Raw genomic sequence first — 27,368 nt, forward strand, 5'->3', positions numbered from 1 at the left:
TGAGAGCGTTATAAGAGAGTTTGGTCCGCATCAAAGCTATAACTGCGATTTAATGTCTATGAATTCATTGCAACGATTCGTACCAACAACAAGGTACAAAAGGAGAGTTGTCGTCAGGACACAGTTCGCTAGGATTCCCCACGTTACAGCATCAGTGTTTAATAGCAAGTATTTCTCTTCAAACTCCATACCCGGCACGGTGAAATATCAGTAGGAAGTATTTAAATAGCAGGAAATACCAATGTTACGGCCACTGCATCCAAACGCTAACGGGAGTTTGGTTAGCATCACACTGTCTAGTATCGGACAATATGGGCTCTATGCGTCTTCCATTGCCTTGTCACAGAGACTTTGAAGATAGATCATAGCCACCGGCCTTAACACGTCGACAATGTAGTCCCCCTTTTCCAGTTTACTAGCGATATGAAGCAGAGGTGATGGTGTGTATTCAGTGGGACGCCACACTAGCACAACAGGTGTTAATCTGAATGCAATACCACATTCGTTCTCCCGGAATCCTCTACATATGTGATGTGCTCATCGTCATGTTCGCGAAGCTGGCTCTCGCCTGAGAAGACGACGTAGCTCTAATTCTGTGCCTTGTGTTGCCGTTTGTGAAAATGTCGCAATGTTCATGTGATTATTTGTCTTTAATGTGCCTAGCTCTGACAAATAAGGGCAGGTTTCTTGGCAGACAATGGTGGAATATTTGATACGAATGAAGTGCTTGTTGGTAATGAAAAGCTACAAGTGTCCTTGGATGAACAGAAGAAAGAGACCAAGAGGTTTCCGAGAGTACAGATATCCTTACTACTTTCATTTATTTTTGCCATATTCATCTTATATTACATTTTCGTGGACAGGTTCTTAAACCGCTGGTTGTCAACCTACATCTTGTAGCCATGCAATCCGCCTTAACGTGAAACTGATTGAATGAATAGACTGTTCCGTCAGTTCTTGATAGAATGCTTTGTGTACAACGAATGAGAAAACACAGGACACTGGTGTAGTATTACACACTATAGATTATTTTGGCAAAACATCTAGCGTCTAGCAAATATCCTGCCTTTCATCCAGTGATACGTAGCCTAATACACATCCTCATGAATAAATGAATACAGTTACATGAATAGCATGTAGGAATGACTGTTCTCCTGCCTTGGTTGACTCTATGCTGCACAAAAAAAAGAACGTGTATCCCCCTTCTTACGCCTGTGCTCAACCCACCTCCTTAAGACCTTAAAAATGGTGGACGGTTATGTATCGTGTGATCAAAAACTCAGTATAAATTTGAAAAGTGAATTAATCACGGAATAATGTAGATAAAGAGGTACAAATTGACACACATGCTTGGAATGACATCGGGTTTTATTAGAACAAAAAAAAAAAAAAATACAAAACTTCAAAAAATGTCCGACAGATGGCGCTTCATCTGGTCAGAATAGCAATATTAGCATAAAAAAGTAAGACAAAGCAAACGTGATGTTCTTTACAGGAAATGCTCAATATTTCCACCACCATACCGCAACAATAGCTGTATTCGAGGAATAATGTTGTGAACAGTACTGTAAAGCATGTCCCTAGTGATGGTGAGGCACTGGCTTCGGATTTTGTCTTTAAGCATCCCTAGAATACATGGAAGAATCCTGGAGATACTAAAAGGTATCACATAGATTATATAATGGTAAGACAGAGATTTACGAATCAGGTTTTAAACTGTAGGACATTTCCAGGGGCAGATGTGGACTCTGCCCACAATCTGTTGGTTATGAATTGTAGATTAAAACTGAAGAAATTGCAAAAAGGTGGGAATTTAAGAAGATGGGACCTAGATAAACTGACTAAACCTGAGGTTTTACAGAGATTCAGGGACAACATAAGGGAACAATTGACAGGAATGGGGGAAAGAAGTACAGTAGAAGACGAATGGGTAGCTCTAAGGGATGAAGTAGTGAAGGCAGCAGAGGATCAAGTGGGTAAAAAGACGAGGACTAGTAGAAATCCTTGGGTAACAGAAGAAATATTGAATTTAATTGATGAAAGGAGAAAATATAAAAATGCAGTAAATAAAGCAGGCAAAACGGAATACAAACGTTTTAAACATGAGATCTACAGGAAGTGCAAAGTGGCTATGCAGGCATGGCTAGAGGACAAATGTAAGGATGTAGAGGCTTATCTCGCTAGGGGTAAAATAGATACAGGAAAAATAAAGAGGCCTTTGGAGAAAAGAGAGCCACTTCTATGAATATCAAGAGCTCAGATGGAAACCCAGTTCTAAGCAAAGAGGGGAAAGCAGAAAGGTGGAAGAAGGATATAGAGGGTCTATACAAGTACGATGTACTTGAGGACAATATTATGGAAATGGAAGAGGATGTAGATGAAGATGAAATGGGAGATACGATACTGCGTGAAGAGTTTGGTAGAGCACTGAAAGACCTGAGTCGAAACAAGGCCCCGGGAGTAGACAACATTCCCTTAGAACTACTAACAGCCTTGGGAGAACCAATCCTGACAAAACTCTTCCATCTGGCGAGCAAGATGTACGAGACAGACGAAATACCTTCAGACTTCAAGAAGAATATAATAATTCCTATCCCTAAGAATGCAGGTGTTGACAGATGTGAAAATTACCGAACTATTAGTTTAATAAGTCACAGATGCAAAATAATAACTCGAATTATTTACAGACGACTGGAAAAACTGGCAGAAGCCGACCTCGGGGAAGATCAGTTTGGATTCCGTAGAAACATTGCAACACGTGAGGCAATACTGACCTTACGACTTATCTTAGAAGAAAGATTAAGGAATGGCAAACCTACGTTTCTAGCATTTGTAGACTTAGAGAAAGCTTTTGACAATGTTGACTGGAATACTCTCTTTCAAATTCTAAAGGTGGCAGGGGTAAAACACAGAGAGCGAAAGGCTATTTACAGTTTGTACAGAAACCAGATGGCAGTTATAAGAGTCGAGAGTCATGAAAGGGAAGCAATGGTTGGGAAGGGGGTGACACAGGGTTGTGGCCTCTCGTTGATGTTATTCAATCTGTATATTGAGCAAGCAGTAAAGGAAACAAAAGAAAAATTTTGAGTAGGTATTAAAATCCATGGAGAAGAAATAAAAACTTTGAGGTTCGCCGATGACATTGTAATTCTGTCAGAATCAGCAAAGGACTTGGAAGAACAGTTGAACGGAATGGACAGTGTCTTGAAAGGAGGATATACGATGAACATCAAAAAAAGCAAAACGAGGTTAATGGAATGTAGTCGAATTAAGTTGGGTGAGGCTTAGGGAATTAGATTAGGAAATAAGACTCTTAAAGTAGTAAAGGAGTTTTGCTATTTGGGGAGCAAAATAACTTATGTTTTTTGAAGCAGAGAGGATATTAAATGTAGACTGGCAATGGGAAGGATAGCGTTTCTGAAGAAGAGAAATTTTTTAACATCGAGTATAGATTTAAGTGTCATGAAGTCGTTTCTGAATGTATTTGTATGGAGTGTAGCCATGTATGGAAGTGAAACATGGACAATATATAGTTTGGACAAGAAGAGAATAGAAGCTTTCGAAATGTGGTGCTACAGAAGAATGTTGAAGATTAGCTGGATAGATCACGTAACTAATGAGGAGGTATTGAATAGGATTGGGGAGAAGAGAAGTTTGTGGCACAACTTGACTAGAAGAAGGGATCGGTTGTTAGGACATGTCCTGTGGTATCAAGGGATCACAAATTTAGCATTGGAGTGCAATGTGGAGGGAAAAATCGTAGAGGAAGACCAAGAGATGAGTACACTAAGCAGATTCAGAAGGATGTAGGTTGCAGTAGGTACTTTGAGATGAAGGAGCTTGCACAGGATAGATAAGCATGGAGAGCTGGATCAAACCAGTCTGAGGACTGAAGACCACAACAACAACAACATCCCTAGAGATGTCGGTCGATCACGATACACTTGCGACTTCAGGTAACCCCAAAGCCAATAATAGCACGGACCTGGGGACCTGGGGACCTGGGAGGCCAAGCATGACGAAAGTGGCGGCTAAGCACACGATCATCACCAAACGACGCGCGCAAGAGATCTTTCACGCGTCTAGCAATATTGCGTAGAACGCCATCCTGCATAAACATCGTACGTTCCAGCAGGTGTTTATCAGCCAGGCTGGGGATGATGCAATTCTGTAACACATCGGCGTACCTCTCACCCGTCACTGACGTTTTGCTGTCCAGCGCCACCTGTCGAACATTTTGTGATTTTTTTTGTTCTAATAAAACCCAGCGCCACCTGTCGAACATTTTGTGATTTTTTTTGTTCTAATAAAACCCCATGTCATTCCAAGCATGTGTGTGAATTTTTACCTCTCTGTGTACATTACTCCGTGATTTATTAAGTTTTCAAATTTATACTGACTTTTTGATCACCTGGTATTTAGGAAACGTCTCGCTGAAGGTGGTCGAAAAGCTGAAATGCAGAAATTTTAAAAATTCATTATATGTGCACAATACCACTGAGCAAATTTTGTCCGATGATAAAGACAGCAGTTCAGCTCTAGAAAGTAGTAGAATATACAAAATCACTTGTAGTTGTTGCAAGTTCTGTATAGGCAAGTATGGCACGCACTATCCACCCATCTGATGGAACGTCATAGATGTTGGAGACTTTGAAAAGAAGACTGCTTTTTCGCAGACAGTCTGCTTAAAGGAGGCTACAGTTATAAGCTGCAATATGAAGTCTTACTTAACATCCAAGAAGGAAGGAAGTGTATTAACCTTGAAATAATGAGAATTTATAAGCATATGCCCACTTCCCAAACTTACTACTTAGCGATCAGACATAGTTCCCTTACTCGCCACCACTAACTGTAGATACGGGTGATAATCCAACCCAGACCATTTTGTAAATTACTCCTCCTGCTTACATGCCCCATTTTTCCGTCTATTTCAGTTACTATAAAAGTTTCGCTTGCCTTGCTAAAATTTTACTTCAGATAATTGTTTAATTTACTTGTTTAATCTCACTTGTTACACTGAACTTGACGGTAATAATGGATGTTTCAAGTCCAAGATAGTTTGTTCAGTCACGCCCATGGGACATGTCACCGAATTTTACTATGCACTGTTCAACTTATTTTATCTGTCAGAACTACCGTTGTAAATTGTCATGTAGTTAATTATATAACGGTAATATATTTTATGTAAAATCTCACTCTTACTAGAATAAGACTTCGCGCTTTAATTTTAAACATTAACATTTAACATCTTTGGAAATCAGCTGAGGTGCTCTATAGTTATCATATTTTGAATTCTTCGACCCCACATAAATTTCACAGTCTCACATATTTATCTTGATATCTGACGATGGCATAACTATCGAAAATCGGTTTGTAAAAATAAGAGGTGCTGGAGTATATTACAGCAGCATCATGCTTTTTTTCATTCATAATGAAACTAATTCTTCACAAATTTACTTCTTATCAGTCACATCTCTTGCAGATTTTCTGCAAGACTTTATACCATCTTCCACATGCCACTCGTTCATGGTTCTTGTAACACTCAGTGACTACCACTTACTGATATGAATATAGATCATTAAACACGGCGCTGTAGCACACACACTGAAAATTCAGTACAGCGTGCTTACTTACGGAAGATGTCGAGCTTCCAGGAGTCCTCCAGCGTGCTGTCCGGAATGAGCGGCGTCCCAGCGCGGCACGTGACCTTCTTGCCACTGTCTTCTACGATAGGAACGAAAGTCAACGTGCTGGTAGTGGTGTTCCCGTCTGCACTCGTCTGGAACAAACAACAAGCTGCAGGTACTTGGTGGAGACGTAAACCAAAAGATATTGTGGACTAATTTTGGTATCGTGTTTATTAACAATAGTGCAAAGACATAGCTCAAATGTAAGTGATCTAATTCTGGAAGAAAATACCTGAAGTGATTGATAACTGAATAGGGACAAAGTACTTAAAAATCACGGCATAATCCGAAGAGCAAGTCCATAAAACTTGCATTGAAACTTGTTAACGCATAAGGTCTGAGATAACGTTACGAGGGAAAGTCAAAACAATGACTCCTTGGAGTTGAGTCAGCGTAAGGTGATCCCCGCAGCTTCGCGAGCCGACCTCAATCACTCTTGCATCGTAATTTCGTGAACCTGCCTATGACAACAGCTCAGCGCCGCTATAGCTTAGAAGACGGGTACTGTTTTCTCTTGCAGCCGTTATCGCTTCGCAGTTGAAAGGCGGCAACAGCGACGCGATCCGTCTGGCACCTTCTTATGCCGGCCGTTTCGATTATGTTACCCTACAACATTTTCAGCCACTGTCCTCATTCAGAGTACAGAATGATCGAGCTGTCTCTCCCATCATCTTAGTCGTGTTCACCATTCAAAGTGGTTCATGAAACGGTTTATCTATATCTTCGATAACAGGCTAGAACATCAGACTAGTATGTGGTTCCACCAGTGAAATCAAGTCGCTCTTTAAACATCACTGGATGCACGAGATTCGTCCAAACATTCTCAGCCTGACATTCGCTATTCCTACATGTAATTTGTGCAATTATTGAGCTTTAAGAGGGTTAGTTAAGAAATAATAACTACCACTTCAAAAATAAATATATAAATAAATAAATAAACCTGTTCCAGTTTAGAGCTAATACCCGGTGGGCTGAGGCGTGGATGGGAATTTGGACTGAGAAGGGAATCCTGCTAGGCTAGCTCGTGAAATAGCTTACAGCAACTGTGCAAGGGTGGTGTAGTGGTTAGCGCGTCTGTATAGAGCGCAGGAGTCCCAGGTTTGAATCCCAGCCATAGTGCAAATTTTTAATCGTCGCTTAAGTCTGCACATAAACAACAAAAACATCTAGTTACGACCTTTGTACATAGTCATGGTGTTACTCTTTCTCTACACTTTAACCCAAGTAAGCGACACAATTTTCCCAGTGGTGGATGGCTTGTCGGGATGTAGACGTCCCGGACACTTATCACCTCGTGGTCATTCTGCCCGAAATTCCTGACGGAGTAGATGACTGGTAACTCGTCAGGAGAATACTCAGGGTTTGTTAAAGCCGTCTAACCCAGAGAGGCAGCAAGTGTGACCGTCCTATGCAGAAGGAGCTGCGTTGTTAATGTGTAACAAGATTACCCTCGCGACATTTCCCCAGCACAGCCTCCCGCAACATCGTCAAAAATTTCGATATTTGTCCTGCGACGGTCTATACGAAAACATGATCCGTTGCCACTGTACTCAGGCGGTCCCAAAAAGCACCAAATATCAACTTACCTGATTACATTGTGACATTCACGTTTTTAGGACGTGGTGAATTAACTACTTTACTCCATGTCCCCTGGTTAAGCGGTGTATCCATCATTCGGCCGTGGCAGTGAAGTCATCTTGATCGGCCTGATACAAATGCTGCATGTGCGCTGCTGTCTCCGTTCGGTGTGCTTTGCAACCCGGTGTGAACAGTCGCGGAACCAAACTGGTTCCGACCTTGGTCATGTTCAAAATGTTGTGAAAGAGCATGCAGCGTAATCCTCAATTACTTTCCATATTAGGATTTGCGTTTCTAATTTCATGTACCAAATTTTCAGCATCAGGGTCTGCACTTCTCTGACGGTTTCGAATTCGATTCAGAGAGATGATCTGCCATTGTGTTCAACGACAGACTTTTCCGATCATTCAGGAAGCATTCGCACCAGCTACCCACTGAGTCAAATGTTGGTGCATTTTTACTATCGACTCAGCATGGACTGTAGGTGCAAGGCCTTTCTCATCGAGTTACTAAACGATGGTTCACATCATTAACGGTGTAAGGGATATTTGCTCCTTGTGGTGACCGTTATTTAAATGCCTATGATGATTGCAAACATGTAACTGACAAAATAACCAAAATTATGTGCTTAATTTCTTTTTTTCTATGAAACAATACTTAACCCCCGGTAAATAGCTCCGAATTGTCGCTCCTAAGTATTTAAGCGTTTTTTCTGGTATCAAAGACGTATCGCTGGTAGTGTAAAGAACCATTAACAGATCTCTTCGCCTACTTACACGCTAGTTGTTACATTCATTTTTATGTTCGGGTACAAACGTCATTTCCTGTAGCAGTTTTGAAGCCTCTGAAGGGCTTCTTGGATTTCGCTACGGTTTCGGTGTTGCAGTCTTCCAATAGACAGGAGCACCGTCCTTCGTCCTTGAACAGCCTCTCCCTTTCCAACGTTGCTCAATGAATCGTTTATGTTTACAATAAACAGTAATTGCTCTATAACGTTTTCTTTCGGTGCTCCAGAAATTGCCTTCACATCTCTCTGCTTCGTTCTTCCACTAATAACGACATTTATTAAGTCCTGATTACACTCACATATCGAGTGCACTCGAATTTTTTCACTTAAAGGCTCTGGCACAGAGTCGAAAGTCTTACGCGAGATAAAGAACGTGACCGAAACCAATGTGCCGTTTTCTGCTGCGTTTTGGAGTTCATTAACGAACAAATAGAGCTAATTCGAGAATGAACATTGATATTGCAGCAGAGCTTGCTCTGATATGAAATATCCTGGAAGAAAATAAACTTTGTGCAGGACCGGAACTCGATCAAGGCACGTTAGCCTTTCCCTGTCGGGTGCTGTAAAGAATGTGCCGAGTTTATTTTGTTGAAACGTACATCCACCAACGACACAGCAGCCTTTTCATCAGTGTCGATGGGTACTATTGTCGACGTGGCTTTAGGGAGATAAAATCAAACTAATCTTCTGTTCCAACGGTACGAGATAACACTTATTTGACTTAATAAGCTCAATCCCTCCATATTATAAAATGGGTGCATGTATGTTCCACAATTCTTCCGAAAGGACTGCATCGACTTCAACTAAACTTTTTACACATATCGCTTGCTGTTTTGAAATCACGCTGTAGTTGTAAGAACGACCTTTCTATGAAAGGGTTTCAGGTGGCAGAGGAAAAGCAGTGTAGCCCACAATACGTGAATTCCCATATTTCAGTTATACAATATTTGAGAACGTGAGTTCTTAGACACTTGCAACAAACCATACACGTAATTTCAAATTACTACAAAACTTCTTCTCGTATAACACCCGACAAAATAGTGAAAGGAAAGAAAGGAAAAAAGCTTATCACTTACTACATTGTCACTGTTCACGCAGTAAAACTGTCGAATTATGAGTGACGTCTTAATTTATTACGTATTTGCTACTATCTATATTCGACACAGTTCTGAGATGGTATTCACATATACCGCTAAAGATACCTGCCGAATTATATCACTGTTGACCCATAGTTTAAGATATATGGTGTCACAAACAACGAGGTGCGTAAAAACTGCCACATGGTTTAAAGTTTTTATTTGTAACACTTTCGCAAACAGTATCATCATTTCCCGCTGACTGTATCTACAAAATACACTCCTGGAAATTGAAATAAGAACACCGTGAATTCATTGTCCCAGGAAGGGGAAACTTTATTGACACATTCCTGGGGTCAGATACATCACATGATCACACTGACAGAACTACAGGCACATAGACACAGGCAACAGAGCATGCACAATGTCGGCACTAGTACAGTGTATATCCACCTTTCGCAGCAATGCAGGCTGCTATTCTCCCATGGAGACGATCGTACAGATGCTGGATGTAGTCATGTGGAACGGCTTGCCATGCCATTTCCACCTGGCGCCTCAGTTGGACCAGCGTTCGTGCTGGACGTGCAGACCGCGTGAGACGACGCTTCATCCAGTCCCAAACATGCTCAATGGGGGACAGATCCGGAGATCTTGCTGGCCAGGGTAGTTGACTTACACCTTCTAGAGCACGTTGGGTGGCAGGGGATACATGCGGACATGCATTGTCCTGTTGGAACAGCAAGTTCCCTAGCCGGTCTAGGAATTGTAGAACGATGGGTTCAATGAGGGTTTGGATGTACCGTGCACTATTCAGTGTCCCCTCGACGATCACCAGAGGTGTACGGCCAGTGTAGGAGATCGCTCCCCACACCATGATGCCGGGTGTTGGCCCTGTGTGCCTCGGTCGTATGCAGTCCTGATTGTGGCACTCACCTGCACGGCGCCAAACACGCATACGACCATCATTGGCACCAAGGCAGAAGCGACTCTCATCGCTGAAGACAACACGTCTCCATTCGTCCCTCCATTCACGCCTGTCGCGACACCATTGCAGGCGGGCTGCACGATGTTGGGGCGTGAGCGGAAGACGGCCTAACGGTGTGCGGGACCGTAGCCCAGCTTCATGGAGACGGTTGCGAATGGTCCTCGCCGATACCCCAGGAGCAACCGTGTACCTAATTTGCTGGGAAGTGGCGGTGCGGTCCCCTACGGCACTGCGTAGGATCCTACGGTCTTGGCGTGCATCCGTGCGTCGTTGCGGTCCGGTCCCAGGTCGACGGGCACGTGCACCTTCCGGCGACCACTGGCGACAAACATCGATGTACTGTGGAGACCTCACGCCCCACGTGTTGAGCAATTCGGCGGTACGTCCACCCGGCCTCCCGCATGCCCACTATACGCCCTCGCTCAAAGTCCATCTACTGCACATACGGTTCACGTCCACGCTGTCGCGGCATGCTACCAGTGTTAAAGACTGCGATGGAGATCCGTATGCCACGGCAAACTGGCTGACACTGACGGTGGCGGTGCACAAATGCTGCGCAGCTAGCGCCATTCGACGGCCAACACCGCGGTTCCTGGTGTGTCCGCTGTGCCGTGCGTGTGATCATTGTTTGTACAGCCCTCTCGCAGTGTCCGGAGCAAGTATGGTGGGTCTGACCCACCGGTGTCAATGTGTTCTTTTTTCCATTTCCAGGAGTGTATTTCATTTGCGACACATTGTTTAAGGAATACGACGTCAAATATTGAGATGAGTGAAAAACTGTCACATCATGAATGCGCTTTATTTTATAATTTTTTTAAAAATATAGTCTCTATTCACAACCCATTTAACAGACAGTATCCACATTACCACTGGATGTACCTGCAAAATGTCATTGCACATCACGTAGTTCAGGAGATATGACAGCATAAATAATGAGCTGTGTTAAAATATATTTTATACACATCGAGGGAAGGAGAGAGGGAATGCGTAAATGGACACAGAGATAGGTGAGGAGGAGATGGAAAAAGAAAGCAAAGAGGAGATGGACAAACGCACGAGGAGGAAGAGATATCCAGAGAAACGTCGAAAAAGAAATGAACAGGTGGAGGAGGAGGACTATACTGACAGAGAGAGGAAGTGGAGGAGCTGGACTGATAGGGAGTGATGGACGAGGTGGACAGAGAAAGGGGGAGGAGGCGATGGACACAGAGAGGAGGACGGAGGAGCTGGACTAATAGACGATTGGGATAAATACAAACCAGCCAATATCTGGTACTCAGCTACTTTCTGAATCTGTGCAGTACTCCTATTGCTGTTTGAGTCACTGGTCTCACATACCAAATGCATAATGTAAGGGAACTAATAAAACACAAAATGTTAAGCCGTTAATTCTTCTCTGTAATAATGGTGGTAGGAGACTGTTTGTAGTGAATGGGATGGAGACGGAATTTGATTTGTCGTTGATTATAATGTGGATACTATAATGATTATTAATTTAACCAAGATAGATTTATATACCAAAGAATTGGACAGAAAATGAGAATGATGTAAAGTTCCAGACAGCCTGTTCTGTCGTCGCACTCGGTAGCAGAATCAAAGCTTGTGAAAAATCAAACATGTTCACAGACGTTTTAGATCTGTAAAAGGGTTTGACGATGTAAAATCCTGTAAGATGTCCCAAATTCTTGGAAGAAATAGGACTAAGCCCTGGGGAACGACGAGAAATGTAGATCATGTGCAATTAAATAGGAAAGGGAGAAGCTAAGATAGAAGACCAAGAACGAAGTGCTCGGACTACGTAGGGTGCGCTTAGACCCCTAATGTTGTACCTCTCCATGACAAAAGCAATGACGAAAACAAAGTTTTCAACAGTAGGATTAATATTCGGGGTTAAAGTCTCGGTGAGAGCACAGTGCTGTCGTCGTAGAAAGAGGAGAAGAATTGCAGGACGAGTTTACTAGACTTAACAGTCTAGTGAATACAGGTTATGGATCGAGTGTAAACAGAAGAAAGTAATGAGGAAAAGCTTAAATGATATTACCGGCAAAATTAAAATAAAAACGGGTGACACGGAGGTTGACGAAGTAATTCTGTTACCATTGAAGCGCAATAATAGATCACCGACAAAGCAAGACAGGCATAAAACGCAAATTGGTATAAGCAAGGAGGACACTGCTGCCCATGAAACATTTGCTAGCAATAAACATGATAGCGAATCATGGCAGTGAAGGAACTCGAAAAGGAGGTAATAGAAGCGTTTGAGATGTGTTGCTATAGAAGTATGTTGAAAATAATGTGGCTTAATAAGATAAAAAATCAGAACACTATTCGCTGATTTCGTTGAGAAAGAAACATATCGAATGACCGTAAAAAGGGGTAGAGTGGTAGCACATATGGAAAGGCAGCAGGGACTATTGGCCTTGGTACTGGAGGTAGGTTATAAGATATAAACTGTACGGGAGGACAGGGACTGGGATACATCCAACCAGTAAATGAAGACGTCGTGTGGAAGTGCTCCTCTGAGACGAAGAGGTTGTCACAAAACATGATGTCGTGGCCGCTGCATCAGGCCAGCCACAAAAAAGAGATTCATTACGTATGAATCATAAGGTGGAGCCTTAAGTCTTGTAAATCTGGACATGTATTCGGTAAGGCACAGTACACAACAGTGTCCTTCAAACCAAAGAATGCTGTAATGTTTGGCGGACGGGAAGAATTCACTGTCGGAGGGTAACAAATATGATGAGGTGACTGTGTGACAAGCCATCCTAGTAACGACAGCAATTTCCTTCATACCAGTTCGACATCTCTGTCTGGCCCCGACAGAAAAATTGCTGTTGGATGGTATCGGGAATTCGACACTGTTTGCAGACAATATACAGTGCAAGGTTGGCCCGGTTCAACTTTTTACCTGTGTTGGTGATCACTTCATATCTGGGTGTCAACCAAGGTAAGACGTTGCTCCATGCCCTGGCTAAGTGAGCTGTGTGAACTTGATTGCTATGTGTGCAGTGGAAGAGGACAAAGCATTTGTTGTGTGTGAATAATATGAAATTCTGAAGTACTCCCTCGCCCCTTTGTTTCAGAACTTTGCTGCAGACGCTACATAGTGTGATGCAAACATTAGTAAAAACATCTGAAGTCGCGATAGATCCACTTTATGCTAGAAAGATACGCAGAAGTTCTTAATTATGATGATGTTAGTATAACTGATGAGTTTGCGCTCTTCTTTGAGAAGAATTACGGCGCAGTCGATTTCTGGATTTTTAAGTCGTAGTCCCCCGTAACTATGAGGAGGGGTGGTGCTTCTGAAAGGTACTTTGAATGTACTGTGTTGAAAGACGTACCGGTTTTTGAGGCCAGGACTTGCTCTGCCAACACACTGGGCTGCAGCTGCGTTAGAATGTATTGATTAACGAAGAAGAATTTATGAAGGTCATCGAGGTACCGAATCATTACCGACCCGCGCGCGGTGGCCGGGTTGTCTAGGCGCTTTGGCACGGTCCGTGCGGCTCTCCCCGTCGGTGGTTCGAGTTCTCCCTCGGGAATGGGTGTGTCTTGTCCATAGCGTAAATTAGTTTAAGTTAGATTAAGTAGTGTGTAGGGTTAGAGACCGATGACCTCAGCAGTTTGGTCCCATAAGATCATACCACAAACGAAAATCAATACCGACATAAGACAGCTTAATGAGCCAGTTGATTAATGTCATATCGTTTGTGCAGGCAGTATAGATCATCTGCAGATATTTAGGGATTGTGCCGTACGATTGAGTGCAACTCTTCTGTTGTGCATCATGTTCAAAAAGGCTCTGAGCACTATGGGACTTAACTTCTGAGATCATCAGTCCCCTAGAACTTAGCACTACTTAAACCTAACTAACCTAACGACCTCACACATCCATGCCCGAGGCAGGATTCGAACTTGCGACCGTAGCGGTCGCGCGGTTCCAGACTGTAACGCCTAGAACCGCTCGGCTACCCTGGCCGGTGTGCATCTTGTGATTAGGGCACAAAGCACCGGTGGAAACTATGGCAGTGAGAATTTGAACTCGAATATTAGTTTTACGATGGAAGCAGAAAATGATGGCTGCCTTCCCTTGCTTGATGTGTTGGACTGGAGGAAGCTAAATGGTACGTTATGACATACCGTTTACAGAAAGTCTGCTCATACTGATTTGTATCAGCATTTGGCTCAATGTGAACGGTTACTTCATACCTTGGTTCACATGGCCCATATCGTATCGGACCGTGAGCGTTTTTCAGGTGAGTTTGCCTGTCTCGAAGTCACTTCTCTTGAGAATAGTTAAGGTGAAAGACAGATTAGACGTACGTTGCGCTATCGACCAACTGTGCATCGGGTGAGTGATGATAATACCGAGGTCGCCACTTTTGCCTTACGGACTGAGCATTTCGAACAGGATTGGTCATATTTTGAGGATATATCATGTGGAGTGTGTTTTTCGACCACCATCTAGGATCAGGATATTTTTAGGTTAGATGGTTTGTGTAAGACGGGTGACTATCGTGTTCCTTGAAGTTTTGGCATATTGGTCAGACTAACAGGACTGTGAAGGACCGGTGCACGGAACACTACGCTTACAACAGCCGAGCCAGTCGGCCATTGTAAATCATTGTCTTGTCACCGATCATCCTAGGAATATAAAAAACCAAAATTCTGACATGCAATTCCAGCTATTGTGATAGAGTTATTAAGGAAACTGTTGAAAATAATTGGGGAGTAACCACATAAAGTCTGGGTGGAATTTTTCTCTGGCACTTGTCAAAAACCACAGGGCTACAGTTTATGCGACGTGATCCATTGATCATTAATTTCACTATCGATAACTTCTGACGTCGATGATCTATGGTATGTGATAGCACTAGTGCTTACAGTGCGTGTGCACGAGCGTACACGTGAGAGAGAGAGAGAGAGAGAGAGAGAGAGAGAGAGAGAGTTATGTTTATAGAATTTCTCTGAGAACTGAAGTTTTAAATCCGCTTTCACAGCCATTACTTGCTGCAGTTATGTTTAGAGAATGGTAGGGCGTGCTCCCGTCGAAACGTCGGTGGCTGTCGGTGACTTCACCCGACTTCTTTCTCGTAAGTTATTTGTGCACTCAGTAGCAATAGAGATATAGTGGCATTGTTGTGTATAGTTTGAAAACCACTTTCGTGCGCTACTCGTTCTTGTATTGAAGGCTTCAAACCAATAATAAGCTTTTAATTATAAAGCATCAAAAATACGAGGGTAATCCCAAAAGTAAGGTCTCCTATTTTTTTGTAAGTACTGGACTCTGTTTGTGTGGCAGTTGGTCACACTGCTATGAAGAGTGCTTCAGGCGCTGAGTGTAAACATGCGCACGCTGGGCTGAGGCGCTCAGTCTTGGTTTGGCAGCCGTTGAGATTGGAGCTCTCGTTGAATGTTACTGCCAAGTGCGAATTGCGCGCAGTTATTAGGTTCTTGAACGCAACGGGCACTGCACCGATTGAAATCCATCGCCAATTGATGGAAATGTAAGGTAAGTCGTGCATGGATGTTAAAAATGTTCGTAAGTGTAGAGAGTTTGCAGCTGGTCGGACCGAAATTCACGACGAACAAAGGAGCGGGAGTTCGTTAATTTCGAAGAAGACAGTGCTAAAGGTTGATCAAAGCATGCGTGAAGATTACTGGATGACTCTGGATAATCTCTGCACGTTGGTTCCTGAGGTTTCCCGAAGCACCGCTCACAGAATTTTAACGGAAACATTGAACTACAGGAATGTGTGCGCAAGATGGGTGCCACTCATACTGACTGAGGACCACATGCCGCAACGAGTTGATGCTCCCCGCGCATTTCTTCACTGCCTTGCAGCAAAACAGGACAACTCCTGGACTCAGTTGTCACTGATGACGGAACCTGAGCATACCATATTGCATCTGAGACCAAGCAACAATAACGCCAGTAGCGGCATCTTTCTTCGCCAAAGCCGTGGAAATTCAAAGAAACACAGTCTGCCGGTAAAGTCATGACAACCATTATTTTGGGATCGGAAAACGTTACTGTTGGTCGACTTTATGCCCACTGGGGCGACAATTAACGCTGACAGGTACTGTGAGGCTCTGAAAATACTGAAACAGGCAATTCAGAACCGGAGAAGATGCATGTTCAGCAAAGGCGTACTATTCTCCATGACAACGCTCGTCCACACATAGCTCGGCAAACCGTTGATCTCCTGCAACAGTTTCAGTGTGACATAATCACCCACCAACCCTACAGTTCTGACTAAGCGCCCAGTGAGTATCACCTATTCCCTAGGTTAAAAGAACATTTGGGCCGAAAGTGATTCAGCTCCGATGAAGAGGTGCAAGAAGGGGTTCATAACTTTCTGAACAGCATGGCGGCGAGTTGGTATGACATGGGCATACAAAAATTGCCACAGTTTATACAAAAATTATCGACAGAAATGGTGACTATGACGAAAAATAGCTAAATGTTCAAGCTGTAAACTGATGTAAACCATTGTAGACATAAACATGTCTATGTAATTATGAAGGAATAGGAGACCTTACTTTTAGGATTACCCTCGTATAATCCATTTAAATGAAAATTTACTGATCGCTAGGTGTTGGCATAGGTACAGAGGCATTAGTGTTCTAGACTTAAAGACGTGTACAAGTTAAATAAAGTAGTGCAAGTAATCACTGAACTTTTTCCCTCTATCGTCGTATTTCTTATCGCTGCCAACAGTAGTCACCAACCTTTCGTTCAACGACACAACCTGAAAGCTACAGCTTTATTACATCAAACACAAATTTGATTGACGCTTACAGTGTCGAAGGGAATAAAACAACCAAATCGTGAGGCCCTGGCGGGAGAGACTGGCTGGACTCGCAGCAGCTAGCACCAACCGATACAGCCACCCCGCCGGTCTGCTGCTTCGTACTACGGACGCGAGGTGGGCGGAAAGCCAGCCACAGGTCCTAACGAGATAAAGGCTCTGCTATGCCGCCGGCCAGCCGCTGGTAATTGAACCATAAAAGCTAACGAGCTGATTAGACGCCGCTTGGATCGCCTCAGTATGCCGTCCAAGCGTTTACCCACTAGGACGCAAAAAGTGCGTCGCTGGAGCCAGATGCTGCAGGATTAGTGCCGTATGACCCGTCGCCAGAACAGTTGTCCTGACTGCAGCCTAACGTGGCGGATAATCACTGCAGAATTGTCGCCTACCAACACGAGCAACTTCCTGTGGCTTCCTTGCTCCGCAAGTCGCTCGGAGAGGATTTCTGAGATAAGCCCCATAGAATTTAAAATTACCCGTAGCTAATGAATTTGTTTCCAGTGAATTCACTGTAGCATTAACTTAGATCCGTTTCATAACTTAGTTACGTATAATTATCAAAGGTTATTTGTTGTTCTTAGCGTATATGTTGCAGGTATTCAATATACACTACTTAGCTAGACACCACTTTCTTTTCCTGACATTGGCATCCGTCCACAAATACACAGCTGGCCAGTGAAACAGCATCACCAAGAAGCATAGCAAATGAAATTTTGCTTACCTAAGTGTGTGTGCACAGCATAATAATAAGAACCAGAGTGACGAATATAGTCCTTATTAAAAGACTGACTGAAAAGTGGGGTAGCTGCTCGTTGATTCTGGCTTTCTCAGCAGTTTAAAATTTTTCCAAAAATTTTGGCATGCGAACTTATTCGACATCGCTTTTTAACATATAACTCACCTCTCAATCCCACAAGCTCCCCTAACTGTAACTCAGTCGCACCACTAGGTCCATCACTGTAAGTCGGTCATACCCATGCACACCCACTTGCCCATTTCCATTCACTCACTCAGCTACTTAGCTAGACACCACTTTCTTTTCCTGACATTGGCATCCGTCCACAAATACACAGCTGGCCAGTGAAACAGCATCACCAAGAAGCATAGCAAATGAAATTTTGCTTACCTAAGTGTGTGTGCACAGCATAATAATAAGAACCAGAGGGACGAATATAGTCCTTATTAAAAGACTGACTGAAAAGTGGGGTAGCTGCTCGTTGATTCTGGCTTTCTCAGCAGTTTAAAATTTTTCCAAAAATTTTGGCATGCGAACTTATTCGACATCGCTTTTTAACATATAACTCACCTCTCAATCCCACAAGCTCCCCTAACTGTAACTCAGTCGCACCACTAGGTCCATCACTGTAAGTCGGTCATACCCATGCACACCCACTTGCCCATTTCCATTCACTCACTCAGCTCAACTAATTTTCGTTATCTCTATGTGACTCAGTCATTGTGTCGTCCCACAGCCACAGTCGCCCTCGTTCTACTCTACTATTACTGTCTCTTCTCACTCTAACTGTCTTCCTTTTGCTCTCTCTTACTGCTGTTATCTATTCCTTCCCGCCGCTGCTGTATCTCCTCACTGTCACTGTCCTTATATTCCTCGTTTTCATAGACTCTGTCTCTCATTGTCAATGGCTCCTACTAAATACCACTTTCTAAATCTCTCTATTCCACTCCTACTGACAATATCTCATTCACTCTTTTCATAGCACTGTTCTGTCATTATCAACTAAGTTACACTGTCACTGTCCCTTTTTCCCTTTCACTGCCATAGATTGCGTTGCACTGTCTACATCATAGCCCCTGTCTACTGTCTTCTTTCATTTATTAATTTTCTGTCTCTTTCTCACTGCCACTCTCTCCTCCTCTATCTGCATAAAAGAGAGCAAATATGATCACATACCAGAATTTTCGGGATACATTTTGAAGGTGCTGAGGGAGGTGGAACGAGGCAGGTGGTACCCAACTTCCTAGTCAGAGTCTCTTAAACAGGACATTCTTCGCCGTATTGTGCTCTGATAGCGGAGTTTCTCCGCTGGTTCTTTTCTTTTACCTGCTGCAACGTCCATTCATACGAAAAGCATTTTAGGGACAGTAAAATATTGTTACTTTACTTACAAGAGATTGAAGTAACACAAAACCAATTTTTCTTCTGAGAAATTATTTTAAGATTACAAAAATTGTGATGTGAGTACTGCAATATGAAGTTCTCAGAACCCTTATGATGACAACGGAGACACTTTGCAGACGCTTTTACCTCACACCACATTTTAAGAGCGTAATCTACGTTTTCAACTAGGGTAGCTTTGAAACTCTTTATCACTCAAAGTAATAAATATTACAACACAATTTTCTGAGCTATTCGAGATCGGGATCTTACATATATGGTAAAATTTTCAGCCTTTTTTTGTGCAAAAATGTCTTGGAATTGGCGGTTCGGCTTTGGTATGAATGTATTCGTACATTGATTCTGTAATGTAGGTTAGTGACATTAGGATGACCCTTCTTTTCAGTACATAAGCGGTTCCTAACCCAAGGGCTATAAAAAACACTCGACTCTACCCTTTCAGCACCAATAGTTCAGGTGGTATGAATCCCGAGATAGTACCGTTTTAGGCGCGGTGAGAGCTATACCATTAGGTGACAAAAGTCATAGGACACCACTCAGTACTGTGTCCTACCTCCTTTTTGGCCTGCGTAATACTGCAGCTCGATGTGACATGGACTCAAAATCTCGTTGGAATTCCTCCGCAGAAATGTCGAGTCATTCTGCCGCTGTAGATCTCCATAATAGCGAAAGTGTTATCGGTTCAGGCATTATTTGACGAAATGACCTCTCGATTATGTCCCGTAAATGGTTTTGATGTAGGGTGATTTCGGTGACGAAATCGTACTCCCGAATTGTCAAGAATGTTCTTCAAACCACTCGTGTACAATTGTGGCCCGGTGACATGTTTCGTAACAGGAAGTTCACGAATGGCTGCAAATGGTCAACATTTAGCAGAACATTTCTGTTCACAGTGAATTATCGGGTCATTTGGACGAGAGAACCCAGTCCATTCCACGTCAACACAGCCCACAACATTCTAAAGCCAGCACCAGCTTGCCCAGTCCTTGCTGACATCTCACGGCTTCGTGAGGTCTGCGCCAAACTCATAGACTCTTACTAACTGAAATCAGGACTCAACTGGTGAAGCTACGGTTTCCAGTCGTATAGCCTCCAATCGGCATGGTGAGGAGTCCAGGAGAGACGCTGTTCGCAATGTCGTGCTTTTAGCAAAGACATTCGCCTCCGTCCTCTACTGCCATAGCCGATTAACGCCACACTGTCCTAACGGATACGACCGTCGTATTTCTGGGGGGTTTTCATGCAGTGTCACTTGTCGGTTAGCACTGAAAATCCTACGCCCTCGGTTGTTAAGTGAAGTCCGTCGGCCATTGCGTTGTCACCATGAGAAGTAATGCCTGTGGTTTGGTACTCTCGGTTCTCACTTTACACTGTGGATGTCTGACTACTGAATTCCCTAACGATTTCCGAAATAGAATGTATCATGTGTCTAGCTCCAACTACTGTCCTGGGATGGCCGGCCGTGTGGCCGAGCGATTCTAGGAGCTTCAGTATGGAACCGCGCGACCGCTACCATCGCAGGTTCGAGTCCTGCCTCGGGCACGGATGTGTGTGATGTCCTTAGGTTAGTTAGGTTTAAGTTCTAGGGGACTGATGTCCTCCGATGTTAAGTCCCATAGTGCTCAGAATCATTTGAACCATTTTGTTTGGCGTTCTAAGTGTGTTAGTTCCCATCGTGCGGCCATAATAGGTCTTGAACCTCCTCACATAGATCATCCGAGTATAAATGACAGCCTCACGAATGCACTACCCTTTTCTATAATATGTACGTGTTACTACCGCTATCTGTAAATTTGCGTACCGCTATTACATGTACAGGTACTGTGTACTAAATTTAGTATGTAGAGCTGCCACCTCTAGCGGCAATGGCTCATACTTGGCTGGATATGAATTCAAACTGAGCTTCTGAGCGAGATATGTGCAGGCATTGTATGCTGTGGGCAACAGTTGCACATCCTCTGAATCGAGGTAGAACAGAAGAGCACGAGTCCGTATGGTTTTGCGTTATACTGTTAAACATAACGTCGCGGAAACTTCAGAAATAGGCCACAGCCTCCGGATCTGAAATGTCCAAAATGTAAAGGTTACTGTTCGCTAAACGTAGGGAACGAGGTCCTATCGTGCTCTGAAAGACACCCAGTATCATCACGCCTGAATTCGTTTGCATCGAGCTACGCCACTATGGCGCAGGGATTTCAACGTGTCGCAGCAACGCACTTGTATACCAACTGTTTTACGTGATACAATCTTTATGAGTTCTCCTCGTAGATGCTGAGAAGCACGCAATATTGTATCGTGTTTGTTGTCGCGCTACACGTGTATAAACAGATAAATTGTGGATTCAGGGAGGAAAAGTGTATTTCTGCTCTTGAGGAACAATACAGGCTTTCCTCTCAGGTGGTTCAAGATAGCTGAAACTGGAATCTCCATTGGTTCATGGTACGAGTAAAGGCTTCTCTGTAGAGGTCAACTGCTCATTTTGGAAGGGTGGTGTTGCGTTAATGACACAGGTGGAATAGAGTTACCTACAATTTCGTTGAACGAACAGTTTAGGTGGAAATGTAAATCCGTGGGATTGTTTCTCGATAGTAAAATTAGACAGATAACAATATTAGACTTTTTTTTAAAATTATGTATATGTTTTGACAGGATGTAGTCTGTCGCTCTCCTGTTCAATCTATGCATCGAAGAATCAATAATAAAAATAAAAGGAAGGTTAAAAATATGGATTGAAAATCAAGGTGAAAGGATTCAATGATAAGATTTGCTGATAGCATTGCTGTCGTCAGTTAAAGTAAACATGTTTTACGGGATAGGTTCAATGAAATTAAGAGCCTAATCAATCCAGAATATGGATGGAGAGTAAACCGAAGAAAGACGAAAGTAACGAGAAGTAGCAGAAATGAGATGAGCGGGAAAGTTAACATCGAGATTGGTGATCACAAAGTAACTGAAGTTACGAAATACTCCAATCTAGGTAGCAAAATATCCGACGATGGGCGGAACATGAAACACATAGAAAGCACATTATTGCTGGCAAAAAGGGCATTACTGCAAAAGAGAATACTACTAATATCAAAAATATGTGTTCATTTGATGAAGAAATTTCTGGAAATGTATATTTGGAACAGATCATTGTTTCGTAGTGAGGTATGGACTTTGGGAAAACTGGAACGGAATAGAATCGAAGCATTTGAGACGTGGTACTAAAGAAGAATGCTGGAAATTAGATGGTCTGATAAGGTAAGGAATGATGAGGTTCTGTAAAGTCTTATCGAGAAAAGGAGGATGTGGAAAACTGTGACAAGAAGTAGGGACAGGATGACAGGACACGATTGAGACATAAGGTATTAACTTTCGTGCTAGCAGAGGGAGGTGTAAATGGTAAAAGTTGTAGAGGAAGACATCAAGCAAAAAATTTATGTAGGTTGACGGGCCGCACCACACTACAAAAAAGTATGTTAAGGAGATTTGAAAACTAAAATATATAATTAATATGTCCAGTAAAATCGAATCGCAGCTTGAGGAGAGGCGACTCACCGTCTCGCGCGAGTTGCGCAACTGGACGCCGGCCTTCCACCAGGAGAAGACTGGCTGCGGCCGCGTGCCCACCGCTTCGCACGACAGCTGGTACGTGTTGTCCGCAGACAGCGGCCGGTTCTCCCCCACCAGGCGCACCCAAAGAGGCCGCACTGTAACACACACCAAGCGCTGTTGCATCGTCTCTGAAGGCGTCTCCACAGGGTGAAGTCACGCGACTGGCTGGGGATTTCACAGTTAAGCAATCCTCCTTTAAAGCTGCATCATCTGATCACAAGTATCCAGAGACCAGTATCTAATGAGGAAATGACTTTTACGTGCCACGAGAGACGGACTCGCCAGTAAAACTGCAGACGGGGTGTATTATTGTATCCGTAGGGAAGCAGCAGGATCAGAATGGGTCTGTCAGAAGAACTCAGTGACTTTGAACGTGGGCTAGTCTTTGGGTATTACGAGAGTAATAGTGAAGTACAATACAGGAAACGGGAGCAATGACCACTGCTACATTACACCCGGCCGCTGTGGCCGAGCGGTTCTAGGCGCTTTACTCTGGAACCGAGCGACTGCTACGGTCACAGGTTCGAATCCTGCTTCTGGAATGGATGCGTGTGATGTCCTTATGTTAGTTAGGTTTAAGTAGTTTTAAGTCCTAGGCGACTGATGACCTCGAATGTTAAGTCCCGTAGCAATTTCAACCTTTTTTTTTTTTTTTTTTTTTTTTTTTTGAGCTACGCTGCATCTCATACTATGGTCTCGGAATCTGTCTGTACCTGTTATGACAACAGATTAGAAAAATAAAACTTGAACCTAATATTTGTCAGCTACAGAACTATTAAGTATTAGATCAGATTTTTAGTCTCACTTGTTATTGGCAGTAAGGCACACGTAATATTTTATTAGTTAAATTGACAGAAATCAGAAATAAATATAGGCAAATTTTTTTAATTCATACCGGAAATATAAACTGAAGAAAAACTAGAGTACTTTTATGTCATGAACGCCGTAATATCTAAGAGAAAAATACACAGAGGTGTCCGCCCCGAAAGTCGAATGGACAACGTGACGGAGTGCTGCCCTAAGGGGCCCGGCTTCGATTCCCGGCGAGGTCGGGAATTTTCTCCACTCAGGGACCGGGTGTTGTGTTATCTTCATTACCATTTCATCCCCATCCGGAGCGCAGGTCTCCCAATATGGCGACGAATGTAATAAGACCTACACCAAGGCGACTGGACCTGCCCTGGAAGCCTTCAAATAGCTTTCAATATAATCACATGTGTCCGAAATCAGTGTATCGTACAAGCCAAAACCGTGACTGACCAATGTTTCTACTGAATCCGTTGGAATTCTTGCTTGAGAAGTTCACCGCCACTTGGCAGGCACAAAACTCTTCCATTGTTGTTATGGTCATCAGTCCGAAGGCTGGTTTGATGTAAGAGGCAGCTCTCCATGCTACTGGATCCTGTGCAAGCCTCTTCATTTCCGAATAACTACTGCCAAATACGTCCGTATGAATCTGCTTACTGTATTCTTCTCTTGACCTCCGCCTACAACTTTTACCCCACACTTCCCACTAAAACTAGATTGGTGATCCCATGATGTCTCAGCATATGCCGATTAGCCGATCCCCTTCTTCTTGTCATGCTTTGTCACAAATTTCTTTTCTGTCCAGTCCTATTAGTACATCCCTATTAGTTATTTGCTCTACTCGCCTAATCTTCAGCATTCTTCTGTATCATCACATTTGAAAGGTTTCTATTCTCTTCATATGTAAACTGTTTCTCGTCCATGTTTCACTTCCATTCATGTCTACATTCCGTACAAATACTTTCATAAAAGACCCTCCTAAAACTTCAATCTTTATTCTACGTTAACAAATTTCTTTTCTTCAGAAACGCTTTTCTTCACATCGCAATCCTACATTTTATACACTCTCTACTTTGGCCATCATAAGTTTCTCTGGTGTCCAAATAACAAAAGTAATTTACTGCTTCAAGTGCACGTTTTCCTAATGTGATTCCTTCAGCATCAACTAATTTAATTCGACTACGTTCCATTATCCTTGCTTTGCATTTGTTGATGTTCATTTTATATTCTCCTTTCAAGGCACAGTCCATTACGTTCAAATACTCATCCAAACCTTTTCTTGTCTCAGAAAGAATTACATTGTCATCAGCTAACGTCAGTTTTTATTTCTCCTCCCTCAACTTTAATTCGTATTCCAAACTTTTCTTTTGATTCCTTTACTTCTAACCCAATGTACAGACTGAATAACACGGGCGACAGGTTACAAGCCTGCCTCACTACCTCCTCAACTACTGCTTCCCCCTCATGACGCTCGACACTTATAAGCGCAATGTGCTTTCTGTACAAGTTATAAATACCCTCCACTCCGAATATTATACCCCTGTTTCATTCAGAATTTCAAAAATAATATTCCAGCCAATATTCTCAAAACCTTTCTCTAAGTGTTCAAATGCTATGAACGTAGGTTTGTCTTCCCTTAACTTCTAAGATAAGACGTACGGCCAGTGTTGCCTAGCGTGTTCTACATTTCTCCATAATCCACGCTGATCTTCCGTGAGGTCGGCTTCTACCAGTTTTTCGATTCTTCTGTAAGGAATTTGTGGTATTTTGTAACCATGACTTATTAATCTGATAGTTCGGTAACAAAAACCGTCTGACAAATTCCGTCGTGAAGAGTAGCCAAATTAATTCCGTGGAGTCGGTTGCTAAATGTCCGCAATGACACACTCCTCGCACTGACCTCCAAAATGGCAGGTGCTGTTGTATTCTCTTCGAGGAACCAACGAGCCAAATTCTGTATACGCCCGTCATCTACATATGTAGTCGTCTGCGCCTAAAAGCGAGGCAGAAGTTCGATGATTTCTGTCACAAGACAGCGGCTGAATCTTTGGATAACGTCAGTGTGATGAACCATTCTATGCTGGTTATAGTACTTCCCATAAAATGCAGACTGAACAGTGTACTCAAAACGAATTGTTCCATTCGAGATGAGAAACAACGCTGTCTTCGTAACAGCACTGCGAATGCGTGTTTACTTCCAGTTCATTAAAAACGTCAACGTATAACAGGTTCCTGGAGATGGAAAGTTGCTCACTGCATTCGTTTGATCTAACAAACTTTGTTTACAATTATTCGTAAAGATCACGTGACGAAGAAGAGTATTAAGCTAAAACCATTCTAATTTGCAGTTGCTTGAATGGTAACCAGCAAAGCTTCGATCATAAAGCCTAATGACTTTTCTCTAAAGTTTTGTTTGGTCGAAGAAAACTAATATTTTCTGTTGCCCGTGGAATGAGGAATAGATGTCGAGTCCTTGATGGACAGCTTCAGCTTTCAATAATCATTAGTGTCAACTACAATTTGTGTTTCAAAATCAAGCACAAAACAAAAAAGCATATCGATGTGCGAATCTCTTGAATAACTGTGAAACTTTCCCCATACACAGTTTTTGGCATCGAGAAGTAAAACTGCAACTCACAAAGGAAGACAATTGTAGGAGGGGGAAGTTCTATATGCGATTTAGAGGACAATATATGCTCGTGGCTTATGGATTCTGTGTGTTTTCTGATAACAGGACATCCCAGTGGTTTGTGTGTTCATTGTTCCAGCAGAAAAATGCTGCTCGGTTTTTAAAGTGTATTGCTGCATTATAGACATATAATGGATGAGGAACGTTTCAGTGAAATTTGCTCTGAGTGACTCCCGCAACGAACGCTCCTACTCGAAACGCATTTCAAAGTTTTGGCAAGACTCCACGATACGGCCGCACACAATGCGGCAGTTTCGCAAATTGTTCCTCTGCAAACAATTCTTCGAATCTTTGTGTTTACTTGAAAAGCTGTTCCACAAAAATTCATATGCAGCACTCCAGGGACAACAGCTGCGTTTCATTTTAATGATAACCGGCCAGCAGACGTTTCAGGAAGTTCTAAGAGCGGACTACTGTTTGTGGCAGGGCTTTGTCCATATGGTTATTTGTTACAAAAAACAGTACAGTTTGTCGATTAATCCAGGCGCATATGCAAGCTGTATTTTCATACGCATTAGAGAAACATGACTTTTCTACGCAAATCATATCTTAGCTCTCCGCAAACGATAGTAATAACTAACAGTAGAGAATACCGTGGGCATAAGACTCGTGTGACTCTGGAATACATTCGTTTTCGGGTTTTGGAAAGAGTTTGTTCACGGAAAAACAGTGAAAAATAGAGGATGTGCGCACACGCACGCACGCACGCATGCACACACACACACACACACACACACACACACACACACACACACACACACATTCACAAACACAAACATGTGCGCGCATTGCTTCAGCAGACTACTTCAGGAATAGTACTGCAATAATGATGTGTACCAATAAAAAGCAACGTCTATGCGTCCTCTTCGCAAATATTCCCCTTCGTCTCTATCTTCGCCCTCTACTATCCTTTACTAAACGGTTTTGCGGGATGCTGAAGTTACAGCTTAGAGTATCAAAATTCTGACATAAGTTGAAAGTAGACTTCAAAATAGAATGATTCTTTGAACTCAATAAGTCATGAAGAAATATTTTAATGTGCTTGAACAAAGAGTAGACGAAGAAAGCACCCATGACTATAGCAAAATCGTAATATAGAATGAGTTTGAGGTGCAAGGTGCAATGAAATCAGTATGGATTGAACAGCCCTGATGTGTCACACTGCCGTTTATAATTATAGTGAAATGTGCTGTGTTTAAATCTGTTT

General features: G+C 42.8%; 1 protein-coding gene across 3 annotated transcripts in view; it reads right to left on the bottom strand.

Moving 5' to 3' along the window:
- LOC126267676 (nephrin-like) overlaps nucleotides 1-27,368 on the bottom strand; it is a 468,973-nt gene that overhangs the window by 124,231 nt on the left and 317,374 nt on the right. For all 3 annotated transcript variants that reach the window (XM_049972976.1, XM_049972977.1, XM_049972978.1), the window contains exons 6-7: nucleotides 22,609-22,760; nucleotides 5,635-5,779 (exon numbers count right to left, since the gene is read on the bottom strand). In XM_049972976.1, the coding sequence (XP_049828933.1) occupies nucleotides 5,635-5,779; nucleotides 22,609-22,760 (297 nt within the window). The remainder of the gene's footprint in view (nucleotides 1-5,634; nucleotides 5,780-22,608; nucleotides 22,761-27,368) is intronic.

The sequence above is a fragment of the Schistocerca gregaria genome, chromosome 4 (assembly GCF_023897955.1).
Source record: "Schistocerca gregaria isolate iqSchGreg1 chromosome 4, iqSchGreg1.2, whole genome shotgun sequence".
Classification (NCBI taxonomy): domain Eukaryota; kingdom Metazoa; phylum Arthropoda; class Insecta; order Orthoptera; family Acrididae; genus Schistocerca; species Schistocerca gregaria.